At 38.5% G+C, this 26829-nt stretch overlaps 1 protein-coding gene across 3 annotated transcripts in view; it reads right to left on the reverse strand.

Moving 5' to 3' along the window:
* GRIA3 (glutamate ionotropic receptor AMPA type subunit 3) overlaps positions 1–26829 on the reverse strand; it is a 391825-nt gene that overhangs the window by 104231 nt on the left and 260765 nt on the right. For all 3 annotated transcript variants that reach the window (XR_006787340.1, XM_045852236.1, XM_045852237.1), the window contains exons 7-10: positions 22903–23070; positions 18414–18518; positions 17208–17315; positions 12430–12636 (exon numbers count right to left, since the gene is read on the reverse strand). Coding sequence is in view for 2 of the 3 variants with exons in the window: in XM_045852236.1 (XP_045708192.1) it covers positions 12430–12636; positions 17208–17315; positions 18414–18518; positions 22903–23070 (588 nt within the window). In the remaining variant the exon portion in view is untranslated. The remainder of the gene's footprint in view (positions 1–12429; positions 12637–17207; positions 17316–18413; positions 18519–22902; positions 23071–26829) is intronic.

Below are 26829 nucleotides of genomic sequence, written 5' to 3' on the forward strand. Positions count from 1 at the left end.
GCTGCCTACAAGAGAACCACCTGAGAAAAAAAAAGACCTACACAGACTGAAAGTGAAGGGTTGGAAAAAAATATTCCAAGCAAATGGACAGGGGGAAAAAAAAGCCAGGGTAGCAATATTTATATCAGACAAGATATACTTCAAAACAGAAGCCACAAAAAGAGACACAGAGGGTCACTTCATAATACTAAGGGAAGAATCCATAAAGAATACATAAATACTGTAAACATATGCACCCAACATAGGAGCACCCAAATATATCAGAAAATTCTCAGAGGACTTCAGGAAAGATATAGACAGCAAAACAATTTTAGTAGGGGATTTTAACACCCTACTATCAACAATAGATAGATTTTTCAACCAAAATAACAACAAGGATATTGTGGAACTGAATGACACATTAGATCAAATGGACTTAACTGATTATATATATACCTTTCATCCCAAAGAAGTAAAACAAACAAACAAAAAAACACCACTTTACTTTTTTAAAAATTTAATTTAATTTTTAAAAGATTTCTTTATTTATTTTTAGAGAGAGGAAGGAAGGAAGGGAGGAAGAGAAATATCAGTGTGTGGTAGCCTATCATGCACTCCCTAACAGGGACCTGTCCTGCAACCCAGGCATGTGCCCTAGACTGGGAATAGAACTGGCAGCCCTTTGATTTGCAGGCGAGCACTCAATCCACTGAGCCATACTAGCCAGGGGAAAATAGATATTCTTTTCAAATGCACATGGAACATTTTCGAAGATAGACCACAAGATAGGACACAAACAAGCCTCAACAAATTCAAGAAAATTGAAATTATTTTCAAGCATCTTCTTGGATCACAATGGCTTGTAGCTAGAATCAAACCTAAAGTAAAAAACTCAAAAACATTCAAACTCATGGAGACTGAATAGCACGCTATTAAACAATGAATGGCTGAATAATGAGATCAAGGAATAAATAAAAAAGTGTCTGAAAACAAGTGAAAATCAACACACAGTAGTCCAAAACCTATGGGACACAGTGAAGACAGTCCTGAAGACAGTCCATGAGGAAGCTCATTGCAATAGAGGCCTACCTAAAAAAGAGAAACATTTCAAATAAACAAACTAACCCTACATGTACAAGAAGTGCCTGAACAACAAAAACAAAGCCCAGGGTGAGTGGACAGAAGGAAATAACCAAGATCAGAGCAGCATTAAATGACAGAGGGATTAAAAGAATGTTGGGGACCGCCCTGCCTGGTCTCAGGAAGCTGTAACCCCCTGTGACTTAGGCTGAGTGAGAGACCTCTGGACCAGGAGCCACTAAGGAGACAAAACTTATTTCCCTGGCATGAACGCTGCGTATTCTGTGACTGACCTCCTAAGCTTGATCAGTTAGCCAATGACAGGTAAGATTTCCCAAGGAGGGAATCGCCTAAGACAAGCATGATCACGTGGAGGCTTCTGGGAAGAGAATCAGGGCTGTGGAAATGAAGGGGTGATGGACATCAACCCCTGCCCCCTTGGCTTTGTCAAAGCCTGAGTCCTTGTTCTTAGATGTGAGAAATCCAAGTCTCCTGGCTGCCTTTGTCTTCTCTGTTAATGCAGGCCTGCAGAAATAACAGGGGCGGTACAGCCCAGACCAGAGATGGCGTATCCCTGGGGCAATCAGGCCTGGGACATAGAATATGCAAGATCCTGTGAGATCTGTTTGCTGGGGGATGTTATTAGATTAGAATTTGAAGGCACAGACAGGAAACCAAAACTAGCCCTTTGAGCCCTGTTAGGCCTTTCAAATGATAAAATTCCAAACCCTGCCCAGAATTGTAGTGGGGGTTCTGTCTGCACCTTTGTAAGTCACCTACTTCTTTTGATCTTTTCTGCCAGACTGTGAATCCACAAACTAAGTCTGTATTCTCAATAAAAATCTGTTTGGGAATGGAAACCGCGTGCTTCCCACTAGAGAGAGTGGCCATTCTGTCCCTATTTCCCCACAGGACCTGGTTGTCTCTGTGTATGTTTTTCTCGTGTTTTGATGAGCATCCTCAACAGAGATGGATACTGCTGGCTTGTATCTGCCACAAAAGAATAATTAAAAGTTCAAAAAATACAGGAGCTGGTTCTTTGAAAAGATAAAAAATATTGACAAGCCTTTAACCAGACTCATCAACAAAAAAATGGAGAGTACCCAAATAAATAAAATCAGAAATGAAAGAGAAGAATGTAAAAGATACCACAGGAACACAAAGAATTGTGAGAAATTACTGCAAAGACATATATGCCAAGAAATTTGAACCTCTGGGTGAAATGGACAAATTTCTAGAAAAATATAATCTTCCAAAACTTAATCAAGAAGAAGCAGAAAGCCTGAACAGACTGATAACAGCTGGTGAAATTGAAGCTGTAATAATAATAAAAAAAACTCCTGGCACACAAAAGCCCTGGACCGGATGGTTTCACAGGAGAATTTTACAAAAAACATTTAAGGAAGAGCTAACCCCCATCCTTCTCAGCCTATTCCAAAAAATCCAAGAAAAGAAAAGACTCCCAAACTCTTTTTATGAGGCCAGCATCATCCTAATTCCAAAACCAGACAAAGACACAAGAAGGGAAACTACAGGCCAATATCACTAATGAACATAGATGCTAAAACCCTCAACAAAATATTGCTATACTGCATCCAGCAATACATCAAAAAGATCATACACCATAATCAAGTGGGATTCATTCCAGGAATGCAAGGGTGACACAATATTCACATATCAATAAATGTAATACATCACATAAAAAAAAAGAAAAGGCAAAAATCACATGCTTATAGCAATAGATGCAGAAAAAGCATTTGATAAGGTACAGCACCCATTTATGATAAAAAACACTCAGCAAAGTGGGAGTAGAGGGAGCATACCTCAACATAATAAAGTCCATATGAGAAACCTACAGCCAACATCATATTCAATGGGCAAAAACTAAAATTTTTCCCATTAAGATCAGGAACAAGACAAGGATGTCCACTTTCACCACTTTAATGCAACATAGTATTGTAAGCCCTAGTCATAGTGATCAGACAAGAAGAAGAAATAAAAGGCATCCAAATTGGAAAGGAGGAAGCAAAACTATCATTTTTTGCAGATGACATGATAGTGTCCATAGAAAACCCTATAGACCCCCACCAAAAATCTTCTCAACCTAATAAGCGAATTTGGCAAAATAGTAGGATAGAAAGTCAATATTCAGAAATTGAAGGTATTTTTATACACCAATAATGAAATATCAGACAGAGAAATCAGGAAAAAAATCCCATTTGATATAGCAACAAGAAAAATATAATACCTAGGAATAAACCTAATAGAGGAGGTAAAAGATTTGTATTCAGAATACTACACAACACTGAAGAAAGAAGTTAGAGAAGACACAAACAAATGGAAGCATATACCATGCTCATGGGTTGGAAGAATTAACATCATCAAAATGACCATACTACTCAAAGCAATTTATAGATATAATGCAATCCCTATTAAAATACAAATGACAGAATTCACAGATATAGAACAAACATTTCAGAAATTTATATGGAACCATAAATGACCCCAAATAGCTGCAGCAATTTTTAGAAAGAACATAGTAGTAGGGATTATAATACCTGATATCAAACTATATTACAAGTCCACTGTAATCAAAAGAGTCTGGTACTGGCATAAGAACAGACATATGGACCAATGGAACAGAATAGAGAGCCCCAAAATAAACCCAAGTCTGTATGGTCAATTAATATTTGACAAAGAGGGCAGAAGCATGCAATGGAGTAAAAATAGCCTCTTCAACAAATGGTGTTGGGACATCTGGACAGCTATCTGCAAAAAAATGAAGTCAAGCACTAATTTACACCATACACAAAAATAGAGTCAAGATGGATAAAAGACTTAAATTTGAGTCACAATACCATAACAGTCCTAGAGGAGAAGATAGGCAGGAAAATCTCAGATATTCCATGCAGCAATATTTTCACCAATATGTCCCCTAGAGGAAGGGACAAAAAGGAAAGAGTAAACAAATGGGACTTCATTAAAATAAGATGCTTCTGCAAGGCCAAAGAAAACATCAGCAAAATGAAAAGGGAACCAGCCATGTGGGAAAATATATTTGCCAATGATACCTCAGACAAGGGTTTGATCTCCAAAATATATAAAGAAGTCACATGACTCCAGGAAGACAAACAACCCAATTAAAAATTGGGTAAAGGACCTGAAGAGACACTTTTCCAAGAAGGACATACAGAGGGCCCAGAGACATATGGAAAGGTACTTAGTATCACTGTCCATCAGAGAGATGCAAATTAAACTCAGAATGAGATACCACTTCACACCAGTGTGAATGGTCATCATAAACAAATCAACAAACAATAAGTGCTGGTAAGGTTATGGAGAAAAGGGAGTCCTAGTACATTGTTGGTGGCAATGCAGACTGGTGCAGACACTGTGGAAAACAGTATGGAATCTTCTCAGGAAACTAAAAGTGGAATTGCTTTTTGACCCAGCAATTCCACTGCTAGGATTATACCCTAAGAACCCTGAAACACCAATCCAAAAGAACCTATGCACCCCAATGTTCATAGCAGCACAGTTTACAATAGGCAAGTGCTGGAAACAACCTAAGTGCTCATCAGTGCATGAGTGGGTCAAAAAACTATGGTACATTTACACAATGGAATACTATGTAGCTGAAAGAATGAAGGAGCTCCTAGCCTTTGCAACCTCATAATGGATCTGGAGAGCATTATGCTAAGTGTAATAACTCAGGTGGTGAAAGACAAATGCCATATGATCTAATTTATAAGTCGAACCTAATCAACAAAAGACACAAGCAAGCAAAACAGAACCAGAGACATTGAAATAAAGAACAAACAGAGTAACCAGAGGAGAGTGGGGAGGTGGATAATGGAGGAAAGAAGGGAAAAGGGTCATCAAGGAGCATGTGTAAAGGACCCCTGGAGAAAGCCAAAGTTGGCTGGGATTGAGGGTGGGAGGTGGGGATGAGTGGGGCGGGGGAAAGTGGTGGCAGGAAAATGGAGACAACTGTACTTGAACAACAATAAAAAATGCAAAAAATAAAGTAAATAATAAAAGAAAATGTATAAATTTAATTTCAAAGCTTAAAATTGGCAGTCATCTTTCATTTTTTCATTCAGCAAAGATTTTTAAGGTTTTATTTATTTATTTTAGAGAGAAGGGAAAGGAAGTAGAAAGAGAGTGAAAGAAACAGATCACATGCTTCTTCCAAGCCCCCAACTGGGGACCTGGTCTTCTACCCAGGCATGTACCCTGACTGGGAATCGAACTGACAACCTTTCAGTCCACAGGCTTGCACTCATTTCACTGAGCCACACCAGCCAATACTCATTCGGCAAATATTTATTGAGTATATTCTAACATGCTAGGTACTCAGATTGCAATAATGAACAAAAGATATACATGCTCCCTATCCATTTCACCATCTTCACATCGCTACTTTTGGTCACCATTATGTATCATTTGGGCAGCTCCATTTATCTTCTGACTTCTTTTATCTCCTGCTTACACTCTGATCTCCCTTTGATCCATTCCTTACCCAATAGCCAGAAGAATTTTTTAAAAAAATATTTTATTTATTTATTTTTAGAGAGGGAAGGGAGGGAGAAAGAGAGAGAGAGAAACATCAATGTGCGGTTGCTGGGGGTCACAGCCTGCAACCCAGGCATGTACCCTGACTGGGAATCGAACCTGCGACACTTTGGTTCACTGCCTGCGCTCAACGCCAGCCAGGGCCCAGACTTTTTTGATCATGTTTGAAATCTCTCTTTAAATTGTCAGGAGTTCCACTTTTAGAACATGAGGTGCTTTATGGACCCACTCCTCAGAGTGGCCCCTGTGAAGAAAGATTTATCTGATGTGGATCTCAAGAAGGAATTTATTTGCTGGGCAGAACTTCCCATAGTCAGCTTAGGGCCCAAATTTTATAAATAATGAGTTTAGCAGCCATTTGTGGACAAGGGTTTCTCATGTACTTTGTATCCCAAGAACTTCAGTTTGAACTGTTGGCTTCCTGCACTATACACTGCTTATTTATGCTGTCTGAGTCAAATACTGCAGGGAAGTCCTGGTTTCATCTGTCGATCAGTGGACTGAGATGTGCCCCAAGCAATCAGAACTGCACAATATATACTCATTTACATATATACCAACCAATTAGAACTGTTCTAGCATGACCACTAAGAACACATGACACATACTAATGACAACTGCATGATTTCGACCAGTCAGAACTGTATGAATTTGGAAACCTCATTTGCATAAAATTGGGCCTATTGGGAACTTGGGCAGGAACTGTTTCTATAAGATGTAGCCCTCCTTTTGCCTCAGTGGAACATATTTTTGGTTATGCAGTTTCCTGTTTTGAAAGCATTCACATGAATAAAATTTTTCCTTTAAAAAATGCCATTAATTTTTTTTGAGCTAAAAGGCTTATGTTATAGCTTAAAAGTAGTTTCACCTGATTATCTGATTCAAATGTTGAAACCCACCTGGAGACTATACATGAACAGGAGCATGTCAGCCACCATTTTAAAGCACTTTCTGAAAGCAAGGAAGAGGACAGGAGAAAGGAGGTAGGTTATGTACTAGTATGTAATGCATAAGATATTATATGTTATCTGAAAGAAGCAGCAGACATGACCTGTTTTATCCCTATACCACCATAAGGTTCTAGTGGCCTTTGGCAGACATTTACTTTGGAAAGTTTAAATGTGGTGGAAAAGGAGTGGGGCAGAATCAAGCTAGACCATAGGAATGCTGCATGTTGAGGGACAGGATGTAAACTGCTTTATTGGATGTACTGTATGGGATTTTTACTGTCAGCAATTGTTAAGATCTGGAGAAAGGGATGTGGTCTATTTAAATCTGTGCAACAACAAGCCGTGTCACAATGGGATCTCCTCGTTTATTTTTCTAGAACAGATGTCCCAGTATGAATCTATCAGTTAGAGCTCTCTTTCCTTAGGGAGCTAAGAGAGTTAAAGACAAAATGAAGACAAAGGAGTGTCCCTGGATCTGAGTAAAGGCCTTGTGAGACTAAATTTGGTTGGAAATATTTCCTGACCTGCTCTGCTAAGAGTGGCAGACTTCCATGTGGCATTAATGCTCCTTCCTGTAGTTCATATGCCTCATTTGAAAGAGAAGGGCACTTATCAAAGCATCAGTCCTTTTGCCAAAGCCCACTATAATCACCTGAGGAATAGAGGAGAATACTTGGCATCTGTTACTGTACCCTTACTTCTCTGCCTTTTAGCTGGATAGACAGATCGAATTTCTCTCTTAGTGTAAAATGAATTCATCTTAGGATAGTGATAACCTAAGAGATAATTTCTTCTAGGTAAAAAAATGTCAGTGTGGATAGCATCTATAAAATTGCCATTTGTCTTGGGATTGTGAAGGAGTCTGAGGATGCCCAAGGGATATGACCTGGAATCAACTGTTTCCAACTCCATCTTCATCCCCACGCTCTCTGCTATCTTCTAAGCCAGAGGTACCAATCTGGGAAGTAGTTTGTCTGGCTTCTCCCAAGGCAACTAACCCCTGCCCCTACCCAGCCTTCTGCCCTTATCCTTAGTTCTAAGTTCTAAAAACATAAGGAACATGGCAGCTTCCCACTAGGAGGTTCCCTTTTGTCAATTAGGACCTCATTTTTCTTCCAGCCCTTACCCCGACTCATTCTGTTAAGTCATATCTATTCCCAAAGGCAGAAACCCTCAGCTGTCTACATTGGGTTTTCAAATATTTCAAGTGATAACTAGAAATGTATATTAAATTATCTTGGAGGCCACAGATAAACAGGATGGATATCTTGGATGGAAACTACTATAATCCAACTAGATTGTAACCCCTTGAAGGCAGGTGGGGATGCTATATCTGATAAAACACTAATCTTTCCATAGTCTGACAAGTGTAGTAAACTAAGCCAGTATGATCCAGTAGATAGACCACTGGACCAGGAGTCATAAAATCTGAGTTACAGTCTAGGCTCTGCCAAGCTGTGTGATTTTTTTGACATTACCACAATCCCTGCCACTACTCCTGTCATTCTTGTCCTACATCAGGCCTTGGTTTTCTGGTTTACTCAATGGGTGGCTCTAATGTCCAGTCCTGGCTAGTCCTCATATTTATCTGTAAAATGAATGAAAAGGTAGGTTAACAGATGCCTAAGAGCCCTACTACCAACAAAATATTTTCAAATGTGCTTTTAAAACACATGCTCTTTTGGAATCATAAAAACTTGTGGCCTATAAGTCATTTGAGCTCGAGACAATTACCATGTGGCAATGTTATAGACACACAACTCAAAATCAAAACTGCTAAAGGAGGTGGACAGTTTCAAGTCCATAATGTCCTGGAGAGGTTACATAATGAGGCACAGTGTGTCCTACTGAGGTTTGTTTCAAAAATAGACTTCTTAGTGATACAAGGTGCCCTAACATCAATCTTGATTGTTTTTTTTTTTTTTTGAGGAAAAAAAGACCACTTAGAAATGATCTGAAAGGAGGCTGATTGGCTTATTTTTTTCTTTAACAAATTTAATACATTTTGACTCTTTCTTGAGACTTAAGGAAGATACTGAAATCTCCCTGGCAAAGCTTTTTTCATGTGTCTTTCTTCATTTTTTTTTTACTCTGATCTGTTTTATATACTAAAAGAATAATAGAAAAATGCCCTAAAGATAAAGCAGTGCCTATTTGTGTAGTTTTCATATTCCTTACAAGAAATACTTCCATGTTCTCTGTCCTTTTGATTATAAAGCACTTAGGGAAGTCACTGGGGATTTTCTGCCCTTCTTTTTCTTAAGTTGCTTACAAACCACAAAAGAGGACAGGCCTGACAGAAAAGAATACCTGTGTTTTCACTTTTCTCCATTTCTACCAATGATAAAGAGGTTAAAAACTTCCCAAAGCTGAAAGAGTAAAACTTATAAATGAAGATGAAGACACATTTAGCTTATGAGAACATCACCTTCCCTAACAGAAAGCTCTCATTGCAAACATTACGAAAACACCCATTTGTTATAACCACATGTTTTAGAGGAAAGTAAAATTTGGCAGTCCACTCAAATGGGTTGGTTTGCTGGAAGTTCCCTGAAATCATCTTGTGTTACAATCTGAGAAAGCATCAGGAACTAGTTCCAGGTCATGGGAGAGAAGAGGCCATTTCTGTAAGAGCCTTCTCCAGCTATTAGTTCTGTCTTCAGTAGAAAAAAATTGGAGGGAAAAGATAGGAAGGTTTCTCTAGGAGAATCTTAACCTATTCAGCAGTAGAGAAATGGCTTCTAAATTACTAAACAAATAAGAAACTCTCTAATTCTCAAGCTCCCCCACTCACACAAACATGAACTGGAAAGAGGAAGAGAATGTGGAGATTGTGGGTTCAGTACAGTGGACATGCCAGAGGACAGACCAAAACCTAGGAGAAAGCTGGTCTTTGTCTCAACAGTGTCAGGAAATCTGCATTTCTCTACATCACTGTGTCTAATGCTCTGCTCAATGCCAGGAGGGCACTGAGCTATTTACAGACTATGGCAGGTTTTCTTTTGAGACACTAGAGAGCTCTGGCTATTGAGTCATGATGGGCTGGTAGAGCTCATGTCAGTTCTACTTTGGCCCAGTAGAAACTGATACCCTAAATTCCTTGCCATACTTCTGTGGCCATATACTCTTCTCAGAATGGTCAAGGCACCAAAGGCCTTTGCAGTAAATTTCAACTGTGTTTTAGGATGGATGAGTCTGAAACAACACTTTGGTAGTTGGGCACTATTAGGCAATGGTTAAAAAACACAGACTTCATAATCAAAGACCTGGGTTCAAATCATTGGGTCACTAAAAGCTGATTGGTATTGCCATGAGACCTCACCTCTGTAGGCTTCAATGTTCTCATCTGTGTAATGATGTTAATAATGACACCTCCCTTGGAGGTATGTTGTGAGGATTAATTTACATAATGCCTGTAAAGCAATTGGCACAGTATCTGACAACCGGGAAATATGCAACAAATGACAGCTAGTAATGAATAATAATACAACAGACATGATGTCATATAGGATTACTTTAATGAACATTGGCTGGGCATTACTGCATGTCAGCCATTCATTCATCAGAGCAAAAGTGAATATCTACTATGTACCAGGTAATTTGCTAGGAGCAGTGGAAAGCTGTGAGCAAGAGAAGACCTTTTGGACCCTGAATGTTCAGAGAAAGAGGGACAATACAGATAAGAAGACTTGATCACCAACCTGTGAAATAAGAGGCTAGATCTGTGTCAAAACCATTCAGAGCTACTCATGGCCCTCAGAAAGCATGACAGGTGCTATGCCTTTTGTTCAAACCCTTCTTTCTGGCATTAGAAGTTCTTCTCTTTCCTATAACTGGGTTCACTTGAATCTCATCTACAACTTGGCTCTGCCCCAGTTCCCAGGGCTAACCTTGACCCAAGACAGGAGATCATTGGCTTCAGCCCCATAGCTGCAGGCTAAGGTTCAAACTGTTTTGTTGCTGTCTGACTGGAGGAGAGTGTCCTGGTTTTTATACTAGAGGTCCAGTCTCATTTTAAGCCTTAATTCCCTTCCCATGCCCTTATTTTTAGAAATGAGCTTCTGCCATTGTGCTTGTTCCCAAGGACCTGTTTCAAAACCTTATTTAGTGATCACAGTACTATCTTATGATTCAATAGCTATACCATATTCTTGCCGATATCAAGCACTAGAGTCTTTATCCTGAATTTTTAGTCTCACAGGTAACTTGGACGTTTGTTTCTCCTCAGTATATTCACCATCTAAACTCCTTTGTCTTCTTTTAACCAGTTGTCTAGACAGGGACTGGTCTTTTCAAATAATACTTTCCTGTTAGAACTAAACCTTTTCTGCTACCACCTGCACTTGGGTTAGTTCTCTAGTGACTGGGTCACCCACTAGGCTATTCTTATGCTCAGTTTTACTTCTTTTCATATACCTCACTAGGGAGCACAAGATCTGACTTTCCTAATCAGAGGCCAAAATCTTTTAAAGCAAAGCCTCTGAGGAGCTCTGAAGATAGTGCTGTACCCTTTTTAAAAGCCCTAATTATCAATACAATTCTTTTGTACTCATCCCATGGGAAAGCCCTTGGCAGAACCATTCTGTTCATTCATTAATTTATTCAACAAGTATTTGTCAAAATTCCATTATGTGCCAGGCCCTGAGATATTGAAATGAATCAATATCTGTCCTCAAGGAGTTCATAGTCTACTTGGGGCAGCTGAACTTGTAAATATGTGATTATAATACAAATTCAAAAGTACTATAAGAAAGCAAAAAGTACTCTAAGGAAGCAAAAAGCAGGGGCACCTAATCAGACTGCAGGTGGGTAAATGGGATTAGGGAAGGCTTCCTGAAAGGGATGACACCTCTGAGTTCTAGAGGACTGGTAGGTGATGTTAGGTGGCTAACACAGGCAAACACACTTCCAGGCATGTCCTGCGTGAGAGATGGGCACCTTCAGGGAACAACACATACTTCGCTATAGCTGGAATATTGAATGTGAAGGGGAAAGAGTACAAAATGAAGTTAGAGAGGTAGGCAGGTGCCAGATTATGAAGTGTCTTATTTACTATGCTAAGGAATTTGAATATTTTTTAAAGATTTTATTTATTTTATTTTTAGAGAGGGAAGGGAGGGGGAGAGAGAGAGAGAGAAACATCAATGTGTGGTTGCTGTGTGGTTATGGCCTGCAACCCAGGCATCTACCCTGGCTGGGAATCGAACCTGCGACACTGGTTCACAGCCTGCACTCAATCCACTGAGCTATGCCAGCCAGGGCTAGGAATTTGAATTTCATCTTGATTTTTAGGGGGGAAAATTATAATAATGTAGAGATCTGACTTGCCAGGATAAGAGCAGAGGCAGGGAAACCAGTTAAATGACTGAACCTTAACTAAGTTGATGATGGTGGGAATGAAGAGTGTGTCTGGATTTGAGAGACATAAGAGCAGAATTGATAGGATATAGTGACTGCATAGATAAGAGAGAAGCAATGAGAAAAGATGATCAGGTTGCTTAGGCAACTAGGTGTGTGGTGACTCTGCTACTTGAGACAGGAAATACAGAAGGAATAGATTTTCAGTAGAAGGCAGGCTGTGCTTAATGTTGCCAAATAGAGTTTCCCAATTGTACTTTACTTTTAGTAATATAATCCTGTTGCAAAAAGGATGCTATTGATAAACTCATTCTATAGAATGCAACTGTAGAAAATAAAGCCTTTTTTACCATATGAAAATGATCATACAATTAGACCATATGAAAATTATACAACTGGATAAGTATTGCACTTGCAAATTCAGTTGTCTGTCTTTGTTAATTGGAAAGCATAGAAGTAAATTGAAATAGAGTTGAAAAGAACTTACCCCATAGACAAGCTCTCCAACCATGCCATTCCATATTTTAGTCTCCGGATCCCTTGCACCATATTTCCCATCGCCAACAATGGACAACTTGTATTTGATCCTTACGTGTTTGGCTATTTCATAGGCTAAGTCTACACAATAGCCTTCATATCGCTCATTTCCTTCCAGTTGCTCATGGTTCTTCTTATACATTACATATGGTGATTCCTTTAGGACCAGAAGGGAAGATCAAAGGATTACCCCTATAGATTTTTCTAAGAGATGATATTTGTAATCATGAAGTCCCCCATCTCTCATGGCTATTGCACTTTGGTGTGTGAAAAGAGTCATTTATCTATTTTTTACTCAATAAGCAGAAGAGCCTCAACCAACTATTCTACATAACACTCCTTGAAGTCCTTAACACAGGGGTGTCAAATTCATTTTCACCAGGAGCCACATCAGCCTTGCAGTTGCATTCAAAGGACCGAATATAGAGCTCCTTGCCACTAGTTAAAGAGTGGTTACCTATACAGTTCTAAAATTACATTAGGCCCTTTGAAGGCAACCACAAGGCTGATGCAGCCCCTAGTGAAAATGAGTTTGACACCCTGCCTTAACTAATGATTAAAGGAAGTCAAGAAAGATTTATATTATTTTTGAGAGTTTGAAAGAAGGACCAGTTTCTACCTGTAAAGTCTTTGATTTAGTCAAACTGGACAGAGATATTTTCCTTAATTACATGAAGTGAACTTGTTTGATTTCTTGGGATTTATCATGTAGGAACCACAGGCCACCCTGTCAAGCCCTAGGGAAGCACTGTGATCTTTGTGAGGTCAGGGCCTGTGACTTACTCATATTTATATCCTCAGGGTCTAGTTAGTACCTAGGACTAAGTAAGCATTTGATATATACGTTTAAATGAAAGGTAAACTCCAGCCAAATCTCTATTCAGTTAGTCACAATTTCAGACCTAGCAGCATACAAACTTAGCTCAGCTTTTTACTTTATTCAGTAAAAGAAATTACTAGCTTTTAGAAAAATATTTTAAACCTAAATGAGAATACTCTATCACCTTTCAACAGTGCCTTCACTTTTCAGAAAAGCTTTATATGGTGAATATTGCCTTAAAACACTCTCATGACAAGGATATGAGATTATTATTATACTCATTCCATAAATTTATTTGTTTTTTAAATTATTTTTTATTGATTATGCTATTCCAGTTGTCGCAATTTTCCCCCTTTGCCCCCCTCCACTCAGCATTCCCTAATCCCTCAGGCCATTCCCCTACCATTGTTCATGTCCATGGGTCATGCTTATAAGTTCTTTGGCTACTCCATTTCCTATACTGTACTTTACATCCCCATGGCTATTCTGTAACTACCTATTTGTATTTTTTAATCCTCTCACCTCTTCACCCACTTCCTGACACCCACTTCCCATCTGGCAACCATCAAAATGCTCTCTGTATACATGGTTCTATCTCTGTTCTTGCTTGCTTAGTTTGTTTTTAGATTCAGTTGTTGATAGATATATATTTACTGCCACATTATTGTTCATAGTGTTAATCCTCTTTCTTTTAAATAAGTTCCTTTAACATTTCATATAATAATTGTTTGATGATGATAAGCTCCTTTAGTTTCTTCTTATCTGGGAAACATTTATCTACCCTTCAATTCTAAATGATATATTTGCTGGATAGAGAAATCTTGGCTCTAGGTTCTTTCTTTCTTTTCATGACTTTAAATATTTCTTGTCAATCCCTTCTGGCCTGCAAAGTTTCTTTGGAGAAATCAGCTGACAGTCTTATGGGGAATGCCCTTGTAGGTAACTAACTGCTTTTCTCTTGCTGCATTTTTTTAAACATATACCTGGAAAAATTATTTATTTATTTATCTATCTATCTTGTTATTTATTTATTTATTTATTTATTTATTTATTTATTTATATTTTTGTTCAAGTAGTTTTCTGCCTTTTCCCCCCATCCCAGCCCAACACCCCAGCCCTCCCCACCTCCCTCCCATTTCCACCCCCCCTGTTATTGTCCATGTGTCCTTTATAATTGTTCCTGAAAACCCTTCACCCTTTTCCCCTGAAATTCCCTTCCCTCTTCCCTCTGGTCACTGTCATCTCTTGCTGCATTTAAGATTCTCTTTAACTTTAACCTTTGGCCTTTTATTTATGATGTGTCTTGGAGTGGACCTCTTTGCATCCATTTTGTTTGAGAATCTCTGTGCTTCTGGACTTGCATGTCTATTTCCTTCACCAAATTAGGGAAGTTTTCTTTCATTACTTTTTAAAATAGAGTTCCAATTTCTTACTCTTTCTCTTCTCCTTTTGGCACCCCTGACGTGAATGTTGGACCTCTTGAAGTTGTCCCACAAGCTGCTTACACTATGCTCAATTTTTTTGTATTATTTTTTCTTCTTCTTGTTCTGATTGGTTGTTTTTTGCTTCCTTTTCTTCCATATCATTGATTTGATTCTTGGCTTCATTCACTCCACTGTTGTTTCCCTGTAAATTTTTCTTTATTTCAATTAGTATATCCTTCATTTCTGACTGAATCTTTTTATGCTGTTGGGGTCTTCACTAATTTCCTTCAGCATCCTTATGAGCAGTGTTTTAAACTCTGCATCCAATAGATTGCTTATCTCCATTTTGTTTTGTTCTTTTTCTGGAGTTTTGATCTGTTCTTTCATTTGGGCCATGTTTCTTTGTCTCCTAATTTTGGCAGCCTCCTTGTGTTTGTTACTATGTATTCAATACAGATGCTATAACTCCCTGTTTTGGTAGTGTGGCCTAATATAGTAGGTGTCCTGTAGCATCCAGTGGCACAGTCTCCCCTATCACCCAAGCTGGATGTATAAGGTGTACCCTCCATGTGGGCTGAGTATACCTTCCTATTACAATTGAGCCTTGATTGTTGTTTGCAGATCAAAGGGAGGGATTTACCCAGGCTATTCAGCTACAAGAACTGGCTGTGAACACTGACCACCAACCTCCACCCTTGTGGAGGATCAGCTGTGCAGGAGCAGGGTGGTGGTGCTTTGACATGGTCTATAGATGTTCACTGGGTGTGCAGGCTCTGTGATTTCCTGGGTTGTGCAGGACAAGGCTAGTCCTCACCTGTGTTCTGCCCAGGGCCACCCTGCATGAGCTATGAAATGGTCTGAGATGTCTGCTATTTGTGCTGGGCTTGGAGATTCCCAGGCAAAGCCAAACTGTGAATCCAGGCTCGCTGCTGTTAGTGTAAGGCCTGGCACCATTTAGCAAGGACTATGGAGGCTGGGGGCCAGCTATTGTTTGTTTGATAGAATTTAGGAAGTCCTGAAACATGAGCCAAGACCAGCCATTCATATGGAAAAGCAGCTTGGGTGGGCCTGTAAGTTTGGTGGGACAGAGTCTTAGGGGATCTCCTGGATGGGGCAAATAGAGTTAGCCAGGTTGATGGAGTCTCAGATACAGCACCCACATGCTGGCTCTGTGGTTCTGTTAGGGGATGGCTCAGAAAGGGACAATGGTTTCTGCCTGCCTTTTTCTTTGGTAGAAAGCTGTCCCCCAGCTCCCACCTTGATACTTCAAGTTTCACCAGACACTTCAGTTTCTTTCTCTATACCACTGGCACCTTTCAAGCTGCTACCTCATTGCTGGAGCTCAGAGAGAGTGATGAATAAGTCTGCATGTATCTTCTTTAAGGGGAAGTGCTTGGGGCTCCAGCAGTTTCTTTCACTCACTCAAACCTTGCTCGGTTTTGCAGCCAAGAGTTATGGTCTTATCTTCCTGGCACTGGAACCCTGGTCTGGGGAGCCTGGTGTGGGGCTGGGCCTCCTCACTCCCAAGATATCCCTCCTGAATGTTTATCCACTGCACATGAATGTGAGACCAGCCTATTCCATGTCTTTGCCCCTCCTACCAGTCTTTATGGATGTGGTTGCTATAATTCCATAGTTGACAGACTTCCATTCACCTCACTTTCTGACAGCTCTGAGTGATGGTTGCTCTATACTTTAGTTGTACATTTCATGTGGTTGTGTGAGGAGGTGAGTCATGGTTACCCCAGCAGCCATCTTGACCAGAAGTCCCATTCCATAAATTTATAACAACACAGTCTGAGGCTCAGAGAAGTTGTGACTTGTGCAATTAATCACAATTTATTAGTTTATCAGTGGTAAACCTAATATTAGAACCCTAATCTACTTTGCTCCATATAATGCTCTCTCCCCGACAATGAAGAATTAGATTTCAAGTCCAGATGAAGCACCAATCCTATGGTGGAAGGAGAGGGTAAAGAGGAGAATAAAATCTGAAACTCTTCCAAATTCCTATTATTTTTCTTTTTAAAATGAAATTCAGTTAATTATAATGTCAACTAATCAACAAAACAAACAAGTGAGCAAAATATATCCAGAGACTTGGAAATAAAGTATAAATGGACAGTGACCAGAGGGTAAAAGGGAGTGGGGTAATGGGGGAAAGAAGGGGAAGGGTCATCAAGGAAGAAGTATAAAGGACCCATGGACGAAGCCAAAAGGGGTGGAGGATTGAATGTGGAAGGTGGGTGGTAGGTAGAGTAGGGGAGAGTAATGGGGGGGGATGGGGACAACTGTAACTGAAGAACAATAAAAAAATTCTATACATACACACACACACAAAGACACTATGAGATGTTCCTAAGCTGACCTGTTGGAAGTTTTCACTGCTTGAACTTCAGGTCTTTCCCACATTCCGAATAATGCTTTTCAGAAAGTAGAAGTTTTGATGTACAGAAAGCCCACCTAACTTCTGTCCATACTTACCAGAATGGTAGTCACCACTATGGTCCGATTCTCTGAGGATGCACTGTCATTGCTGATTTGCTGATCAGAAAAAGGCACAAACCTCTCATACTCATTCCAGTAGCCAGCCTAGAAAGAACAGACATTTGACTTGGTTGCCTGTTTTTCACTCAAAAAGTACACCATGAAATTCAAGTGCTGTTGTGGAATGGAACTTTTTTTTTAGTTGCTTGAGCTTTACAAGGATTAAAGTCCTGTAACCCTCTGTCTTCCACCCTCACCAGTACCCTGACACCAGCACACACAGTTGTGCTGTTCCTTCATCCTGGGGGTTCCTATCTCCACCTCATGAGTTCATGTTTACTAACATTTTGTAAAATAATTTAGCCCATGTAGGATGATCAGCCTTTTAATAATTTAAACTCATGTAGCAGAAAAATACTTTGCTTGGGACTGTAGGAAAGCTGGTGTGGGGGGTTGGCAAACCAGTGGGTATCCTGTAGAAGTGACACAAGATATTTTATGTTTTTCCCTCGCTGGTGTGGCTCAGTTGATTGAGCATCAGCCTGTGAAACAAAGGGTCACTGGTTCGATTCCTAGTCAGGGTACATGCCTGGGTTGCAGGTCAGGTGCCCAGTTGAAGGTATACGAGAGGCAACCACACATTGATGTTTCTCTCCCTCCTTTCCCCCCTCTCTAGAAGAATAAATAAATTAAAAAAGGTATTTTACATTCTGAGGTTTTATTAAATGGCTACTAAATCTGCACTTCACACATAACTCAGCTATTGGTGTGATAAAAACAAAGTGGTCATTATAAAACTTAGCTGTAAAGAAAATAATTTTGTTCAAAGTCCTTTTGGTGGGTGAGTTGGCAAAATGAAGAGATACCTACTTTCCAAGTCTTTTGCTAAAACTGTATGTACCTTGGCAGCTTCTGTTTACTAAATACTGTAAAATTTGTGATTCTTTCCCCTTAATGTTAATAGCTCTTGAATCTACCATTTATAGGACCAGACTCAGAGGGAAATACTCCTCTTAAACTGTGTAGGTGGAACACTGATTACAAAACAGCTCTCCATCATATCTATATTATTTGCTGAATGGAAAGGCAGAAATGATGTGTGGGAATTTGCTTTGTCTGTGTTTCTAAAACCTATTTTCTTGCACCTGGTTGCTCTCACATATCGAAATAATTTTTCTTTACATATCTGTTTTGGTTACTTACTTTTCGAGAGCCAGTAACTTTCATTTCATACACATCGATAGTATAATTTGTCCTACGTCCATAAGTGTCAAATTGGATGTTTCCAGTCATTCCTTGTACTTGCACCTATTAGAGAGGAAAATGCAAAATTTTAAAATAGCACCACGTTATTGCCTTCTAGGTCTCTGAGATGAGGCCTGCTGACAGATCTTGGAGTCTTGGAGAACTTTTATTTTGAATCATTGAAACTATACATCTAGCAGATCATGTCTATGTAGATCTTTACTTTCTCCCCAGTATTTTTCAGATATACCTTATAATTATGAAGCTTTGAGTGGGTGTGATAGGCAGTTACTGTATGATACAGTGAGGGCCCTATCACTACTTTTTCAGGGGCCTGAAATTTCTACCACTAGTCTTTTCTTAAGGGATAGCCCAAAGAGTAGTCTGCACTAGGGTAATATATTCTTCTAAACTGTAAATTTCTTGGGGACTGTGGCTATGTCTTATCTTAGTGTTCTCAATAGCTGAACATAAACTGATTTTAGTAACATGAGCTTTGGAGCTCCTGGATTCATATCCCAGCTTCATTACTTACTAACTGTATGACCTTGGGTATATGTTCCTTAATATATTTGTATGTTAGTATCCTAATCTGTAAAAAAAGTCCTAGAAGTATCTGTTACTCTGAGTTGTAGGGAGGATTAAGTGATTTATACATATGTAATGCTTAGAACAGTGTGTGACATGTAGTAAGCTTTGCAATACATGTTAGGTATATTAATAATCATTATTAATCAAAATGAATTTAGTTGCATTTAAGAGGGTTACACATTTGCCAGCTACCATGGTAACAGGGTAAGGTTTTCCTCTTATTTAACCTATACCCAGCTATAGACAGGTAGCAGATAGCTAGGCTATAGAGAGATAATCCTTAGACTGATGAGATTGGTTGAGTTGAAGGATTCAGGAATATGGAATACTGGATAAGAAAGCTAGGAAGTAGAATAGCCAAAGAACCTATATGCATGACCCATGGACATAAACAATGGTGTGGGGACTGCCTGAGGGAGTGGGTGGTGCTGGACCGAGGGGGGCAAAGGGGGAAAATTGGGACAACTGTAAAAGCATAATCAATAAAATATAATTAAAAAAAAGAAATCTAGCTCTGGCTGGTGTGGATCAGTGGATTGAGTGCTGGCCTGCAAACCAAAGGGTCATCAGTTTGATTCCCAGTCTAGGGCACATGCCTGGGCTGCAGGCCAGGTCCCCAGTAGGGGGCTCACAAGAGGCAAACCACACATTGATGTTTCTCTCCTCTTTCTCTTTCCCTTCCCCTCTCTAAAAATAAAAAAAATAAAATCTATAAAAAAAATCTAGAGATACTGGAATAGCCTGGAAACCTATTTGGTATGCCAAATGCAGAATCGTGTGTGCCAAAATTGTTCCTGAGCCTGGGCCCAACATTATGAACTAACTAATAACTGGACATTTCTGCTGGGTTTAGAGAGTTCCTTACCTACTTTATAGTTCAGGGATACCACATAAAAGACTCTATACAAATATAAGTCTATGTTGTTATACTTGAATCACTCATTTGGCAAGTAAGGGTCAAGGAATTTGATTCAAAGAGACAGAATCTGTCTCATTTTTCTAAGAAGAAAGGATGGAATCTTTTTTCATCACTGATGGAAAGTAACAAGCTGTTAAGCAAGTCAGAAGTAGTAATGGACTTGTGATGCTGAAGGAAAAGTTGATAACAAGTATCAGGGAGAATATTTTTAAAGTAAAAGGGGCTTGTTCACCACCAATAGGAAACTGGAATTCCTGTTGAAGGAGAAATGCTCCAATGTGACTTCCTGAAGACAAGATGATTGTCCCACTGACCCAAAAAAACCTTTGCACTATTGTCAGCTTAGGCCTGCAGGGAAGGTGATGTCACACTTCTAGGTAAAGTAAAGGTCCTTTGTTGAGATAGAAATTGCTTATTTAGTAGGATGAATGTGGTGCACTCTGTGATGCATGAATGGTTCTTCACAGTCTATTTTGTACATTGAATTCTAGCGGAGGATGTAGGTAGGGCAGAGACACTTGCATAGAAACTTATTAAGGAAATTCTTCATTATTGAAAGTAGTAAAGGTTCAAGTCTCATAAAAATTGTATATTTCTGAAGATCTAGTCTATTTAAACATGCTATACAAATTGGACAACAGTCTTGGGTATGTTCAAGAGATTCCAGACCCTGTGATTAGAACTTTTGTTGAGAAGTAGACTTGGACTACCACTCAGAAGTCTATTTTTAAGGATGTGAATTTAAGTTCCCACCATCCTATGTGGGATCCTTTATTTCTCTCCACCCCTACCTCAGTCTATATTAGGTATTTCTCTTCTCGGTTCCTATTCCATCCTCTGTAGAAGTTAATAATATTTTAATCATCTATGTATTCCATCACCCTTACTAGGTTGGAGGACAATGATTACCTCATTTACAAGTGGCTTTAAGGTCTTTAAAAGCATTTGTTTACATATTAACTATTTAAATGTGAACTTCCCTCAACTTATTTCATGCTTGCATACTAACTTGGAGTATGATACATAGTCATTGGTTCCCAATAGATATTTACTGAATGAAAACTGTGCTTATTTATTCATTAAAGCAGATCCCTTAGGAGACTCTATCAGGCAATGCTTTTGTTTACCATATTTCTGTGAAAGAAGAGACTGATTTGTTGAGCCACAACTATGTGATAGTCACAATGAGGGATCCTTTTACATCACATATTCTCACTTTTAATTAACTCAAATAAAATGGGATTTCTTTTAACATAGTAAAATCTTTTGTAAGTCCCTGTGAATAGTGGGGACTTGCTGAGAATTTATCACAATGGATCATCTACTATTGAAAAAAGCCTATACTTTCCAGCCTCTGGAGCAATAAGAAGAGGTTGACCTGTAGAAAGAGATCATCAAAGAGAGCCAGCTACACAAATTCTTTTGGTTGAGTATTTGATAGTTAGGGCCTGGAGAGAAAGGTTACTTACCTGGCTTATAGCTTGAGCTTTATCAGTGAGCTAGACATGCAGAAATTACTTGTGCAATAGTATAATTAATCTAACTTTTTTCTAGTGAAATTAATGTCTTGTCTTTCACTCTGGTAGCCAGTTTTACATTTGGGCAATATAGTTGTTTGCATCATGAGTGAGGAGTCACTTGGAGATGCTGGAACTTGCCACTTTATGCTTTGTTGATGAAAACTCCTTTTGATTCACTCTGAGGGCAATTTATACTTCACTCATGATTATGTTTCACCTGACAATACAAATCTTGTAACTGCTATGAAGGTTGAATTTAATTAACTGCTCTTCAAAATTGTGCAGTGCTACCTCCATAAAACAACACTTAGGGCATTTGTTAGGGAACTGACATAATGACATAAAAATATGCATGATGGAATAATGAGTCATATCTCTTTCTTGGAGAGAGAGACACAGGGGCTACTAAGCCCTGTTGATTGAATGCTTCCAACTTGGCAAGTTTAAGGCAGCAGTAAAAGAGCCAACTGCACAAAATGATGTATGCTATAAGGCCATTACAAATTCTTCGTTGCTGGGTTGTGCACAGAATTATCTTACCATTGCCTATCTCTTTGCTTATTTGGATGTTCCAAACATCAGAGTAATTAAATAAGTGGAAATAAGAGAGTCTTGTACTCTTGAAGGCTCATTTCAATGCATGAAGACACATGTAGCATAAAGCTAAATATTCAGGCTAGGGCTCTTGCTTGGAAAACTGCAATGAATGGGTGATGCTGCTCCTGCTTGTAAATAATGGAATCTGTTCAAAGGACACTGCTTCAAGCCTTAAATGATCTCCTACCATGTAAATAGTAAAAACAAGTGATCTATTTGTCTATCCACTGATTTCTTGTACTTTTCTTTAGGCTTTTTCTTTGGGGCATTGGGGAAAGCTTTTAAAGTAGGCCTGGAAATAGATCATATTCCTGCATTTTACCATGTAGAATATCATAAAGGTTCTTTTTGACAATGGAAATACTATCACACTTAGATCCAAAGTCCATCCAGGTTAAAAATTTGTCTAGTGAGCCAGAGGATGCTGTTCTTTGTAATGTGTACCTTGAAGTTATGAGATTCCTATAAAATATCTCAGTCCCTGTCAGTAACATATTTCTGGAAAGTTTGAAATTTTCAAAGCCATTTACCATGTCAGTCCATAACTTTTGGTGGTGCTGAGTTGATTTAATATCTATGGTGTAGCATAGAACTAAATATTCACTCACTCTAAATTTTCCATTTTTCAAGCTTCAAGGAAGAAATTTCTAGCTTTAGATTTCTAGATTTTAGTGAATAAATATCCATTGTTATCTTTTTGCATGGTCTGATATTCTATAGACTTTGATGCTATTTCTTTTAGTATTTATTTTGTCAAAATTGAGGTATTATTTTTTGTCTTTATAAGGTCCCCACCCCAATAATCCATTGTGGTCATTACCATTTTCAGAGCTCTCTCGATATCAATTCCTTGACTCCAGGGCACAGCAGGATTTGCCAAACAGTCTCCAGCACTGCCTCTCCGGGACACATCCACTCGCTGCCTTCTCAGATAGCGAAAAGCTTCTGCTATGACCAATATTGCGTCGTGTGTTAATGCAGATGTATACTAAAATAGATGTATAGAAAAAAAGATACCATGACAAATGATGCCCTCAAAACTTGCCTTGTTCCTTATCATTTTCATTCTTCTCTACCTCCTCCTCTACAAAATCATCTTAATTATTTGAATCAAGAGATCTCTCTGGGCAAGCCTGACTTTGATTCATTTTAAAATAATAATGATTCTTACCACATGTGTGCACATGTTAAGATTACTAAGATCATATGGCTCAAGGGAATATGTCTCTTGCTCTCTCTACTGTGTTTCATATTGAGTGAGTGACTACTAAAAGGTCAGACCCTTTACAAAGAAAGAAAAGCATGTGAAGTTGAAGGATGGCATATGTAGAATGGAGATGAAACAGCATATCCTAAAGCAAGACTAGGTTATTGCTGTTTCTAATAGAAAATTCAGATCTGGTGTTTACTTAGGGGAAAATGGAAATAGCTAAGTTAGCTTGAAATTAATTTGGAGGGAAACATTAATCATTTCTGTCTAGACCACATTTCTGGTGAACTGGGACCTCTGACCAGCAATAAATCAGTTTTTCTTTCCTGTGTGGAGCAGAAACCAAAGCTGGTGTTTGATTGTAAAAAAAAATAATTGTTACTGAGTTTTAAATCTGATAATATTGACAATTCACAGGAAATACTTCATGATGCTACCTCTTTCAGGTAAGAACACTTACTTTCTATTCCTTGGATATATTGATATGTGTCTACTAGGGCTGAGGCCAGTTAGTTAAAACAAGAGATTGGACTATCTGTAATTTGACATGGTGGATGCCTTTTTTATTAAATGAATCAATGTTTGATTGAAATAAGCTAGTCCCTGTTTTGTAGGTAGTGACAAATATTGGTAAAATATAGAATTATGTTGATTAAAAATATTTTATTTATTTGTTTTTAGAGAAAGGGGGAGGGAGGGAGAAATAGAGGGAGAGAAGCATCAATGTGTGATGGCCTCTCACACATCCCCTACTGGGGACCTGGCCCATAACCCAGGCATGTGCCCTGACTTGGAATAGAACTGGTGACTCTTTGGTTTGCAGGCCAGTGCTCAATCCACTGAGCCACACCAGCCAGGGCAGAATTCTGTTGATTTTTTAAAATAGAGCAAAATCTTCTAGGGGCAATTGTCTCTATAGTGTATCCAAATACAATCGGGAGTGAATACAGTATCATCTTTTTTTTTTTTAAAGACTAAAGTTTTTTTGTTTTTTTTAAAAGATTTTTTATTTTATTTATTTTTAGGGAGGGAAGGGAGGGAGGGAGGGAGAGAGAGAGAGAGAGAGAGAGAGAGAGAGAGAGAGAGACATCAATGTGCGGTTGCTGGGGGTTATGGCCTGCAACCCAGGAATGTACCCTGGCTGGGAATCGAACCTGGGACACTTTGGTTCCCAGCCTGCGCTCAATCCACTGAGCTACGCCAGCCAGGGAGTATCATCTTTACAACTACCAATTTCCTTTTCTGACTTTTTTTCATGTCACTATTCTTTTAATAGCAAATCATCAAGTATGACTATAACAGGGGGCATATGTTCTTTATCATTGTGTCTGCTCATCCTAGCACCACATAAAGTCAATGTGGTGGTGTTTTTTTCCCCCAGCTGCCTTTCCAAGCCCTGCCAAAAGAGCTATTTAATATTCTACTGTTTAGCTTCTACTTACCAATGTGTGGGAAAGTAAAAAAAAGCTCCCAAAGGAAATATTCATAAAAGTTAGAATAAATTAAGCACCAAGATTTTAATCTCTAGACAATTGTATTTCCTAATAAAAATATTGTACCTCATTTTTAAAGTGGGCTTTTGTCTGATTGATGTAGAGAAAGGTTTCTTAATGACTGGTACTAAACAAAAGTAATCTGAAAGATGTAACCATCTATTTAAATATTCTATTTTCTTAAGTTATTTGAAGGTTTTTACTTATAAGCCTTAACAGTTCTTTTCAGCAGGTTCTGAGAACTTTAAATATACCATGAGTTGTCAGTGAATAATCCAAAGCTGAGATTGTTTTCCCTGTCTTTTGTAAAACCTCTGAAGAGGCATAAACTACTCTGTAGTACCCTTTTCATACTTTTACCCTTGTCCACTTTTGTGCTTAACACAGTGTTAACATATTGTAGATACCCCTAAAATATTGAGCAAATAAAAATTTCTTCTCTACCTATTACCTACTAAATCTAAGGATAGCAAAACAGTGTATAGCCAGTTTTATTAAAATCTAAATTTGTAGAAGCTCATCTAATCATAGTGGATGGATTTAGTACATAGAAAATATTTGAATCATCAGAGAAATGCAAATTAAGACCACAATGAATATCACTTCATACCTGTTAGAATGGCTATTATCAAAAAGAAATAGCAATTGTTTGTGGGAATGTGGACAAAAGGGAACCCTCATGCACTGTTGGTGGCAATGTAAACTGGTACAGCTAGTATGGAAAACAGTATGGAGGGCCCTCAAAAAATTAAAAACAGAACTACCATATGAACCAGCAATTCTACTTCTGAGTATTTATCTGAAAGGAATGAAATCACTATCTTGAAAAAATATCTGCACTTCCATATTTATCACAGAAATATTTATGATAGCCAAGACATGGAAACAACATAAATGTTCATCAGTGGATGAATGGGTAAAGGAGATGTGGTACATACAATGGAATATTATTGAGTCATAAAAAAGAAATAAATCCTGCCATTTGAAACAACATGGATGGACCTCGAGCACCTATGCTAAGGGAAAATAAGTCAGACAAAGACAAAAAATCTGAACTCATAAAAATAGGGAACAGATTGGTTGTTGCCAGAGGTGGGGGAGGGGGTGGATGGTGGAAATTGTGAAAGTGGTCAAACGGTACAAACTTTCAGGTATAAGATAAATAATTTTGGGTATGTAATGCAAAGCATGGTGAATATACTATATTGTATTTTTGAAAGTTGTTAAGAGATTAATCTTAAAAGTTCCTGTCAAAAGAAAAAAAATATTACTATTGTGGTGATGGATGTTAACTAAACTTAAGGTGGTTGGTAATCATTTCATAATATACACATATATCAAATAAGTATATTGTGTCCATAAAACATATGCCAATTAAAGCCCAACAAAAAATAATCTTTTAAAAAAGGTTTGACTACAAAAGATTCATCATAGGGATTGTGACCATACTTACTGAAACATGAGGACACCTGATCTGACTGTGGGGCAGAATGTTTTAAAAGAAGACTGTCCTAGAAAAATCTGGCATGTGTATACTATAGTCACTAAAGCATAGATTACCACTTAATTAGTGAGTGACTTAAATGAATAAAAATACATTTAACTTCAACTTTTTAGAGCATATCAACTACATAAAGTAAGGTCCTACTTGTATTATGTTTTGATATGACACATTCAGGGTAGACCTGCCTAGGTGATACAGAACATGTCTCATCTCTGGTCTGTGTCTTTATTGTTCTCCCTTATTCTGTTATTGCCAGGGAGGATGTGAACATGGGTATCTTGAAACCATGGGAAAGAGAATATTACCACCCCCTACCCCCTCATTTTTCAGGGAAAGGTTTCAACTACAATTTGACCTCTTGTCTTGATCACAGGAATCCCACAGCCATGGTACATATATACTTTCACTATATCGGGAAGGAAGAATTTAGTTTCATACTTGAAAAAAATGCACTGAAGAAATGCTTACTGAAAAAAAAAACATTTTAAAGATCCTTGTGTAACCTGAATAACTTTCCTCTAACTTATTGGTTTTAATTCC

This window comes from Phyllostomus hastatus, unplaced genomic scaffold (assembly GCF_019186645.2).
Source record: "Phyllostomus hastatus isolate PE091 unplaced genomic scaffold, TTU_PhHast_1.1 phas_contig_90, whole genome shotgun sequence".
In the NCBI taxonomy this organism is placed as follows: domain Eukaryota; kingdom Metazoa; phylum Chordata; class Mammalia; order Chiroptera; family Phyllostomidae; genus Phyllostomus; species Phyllostomus hastatus.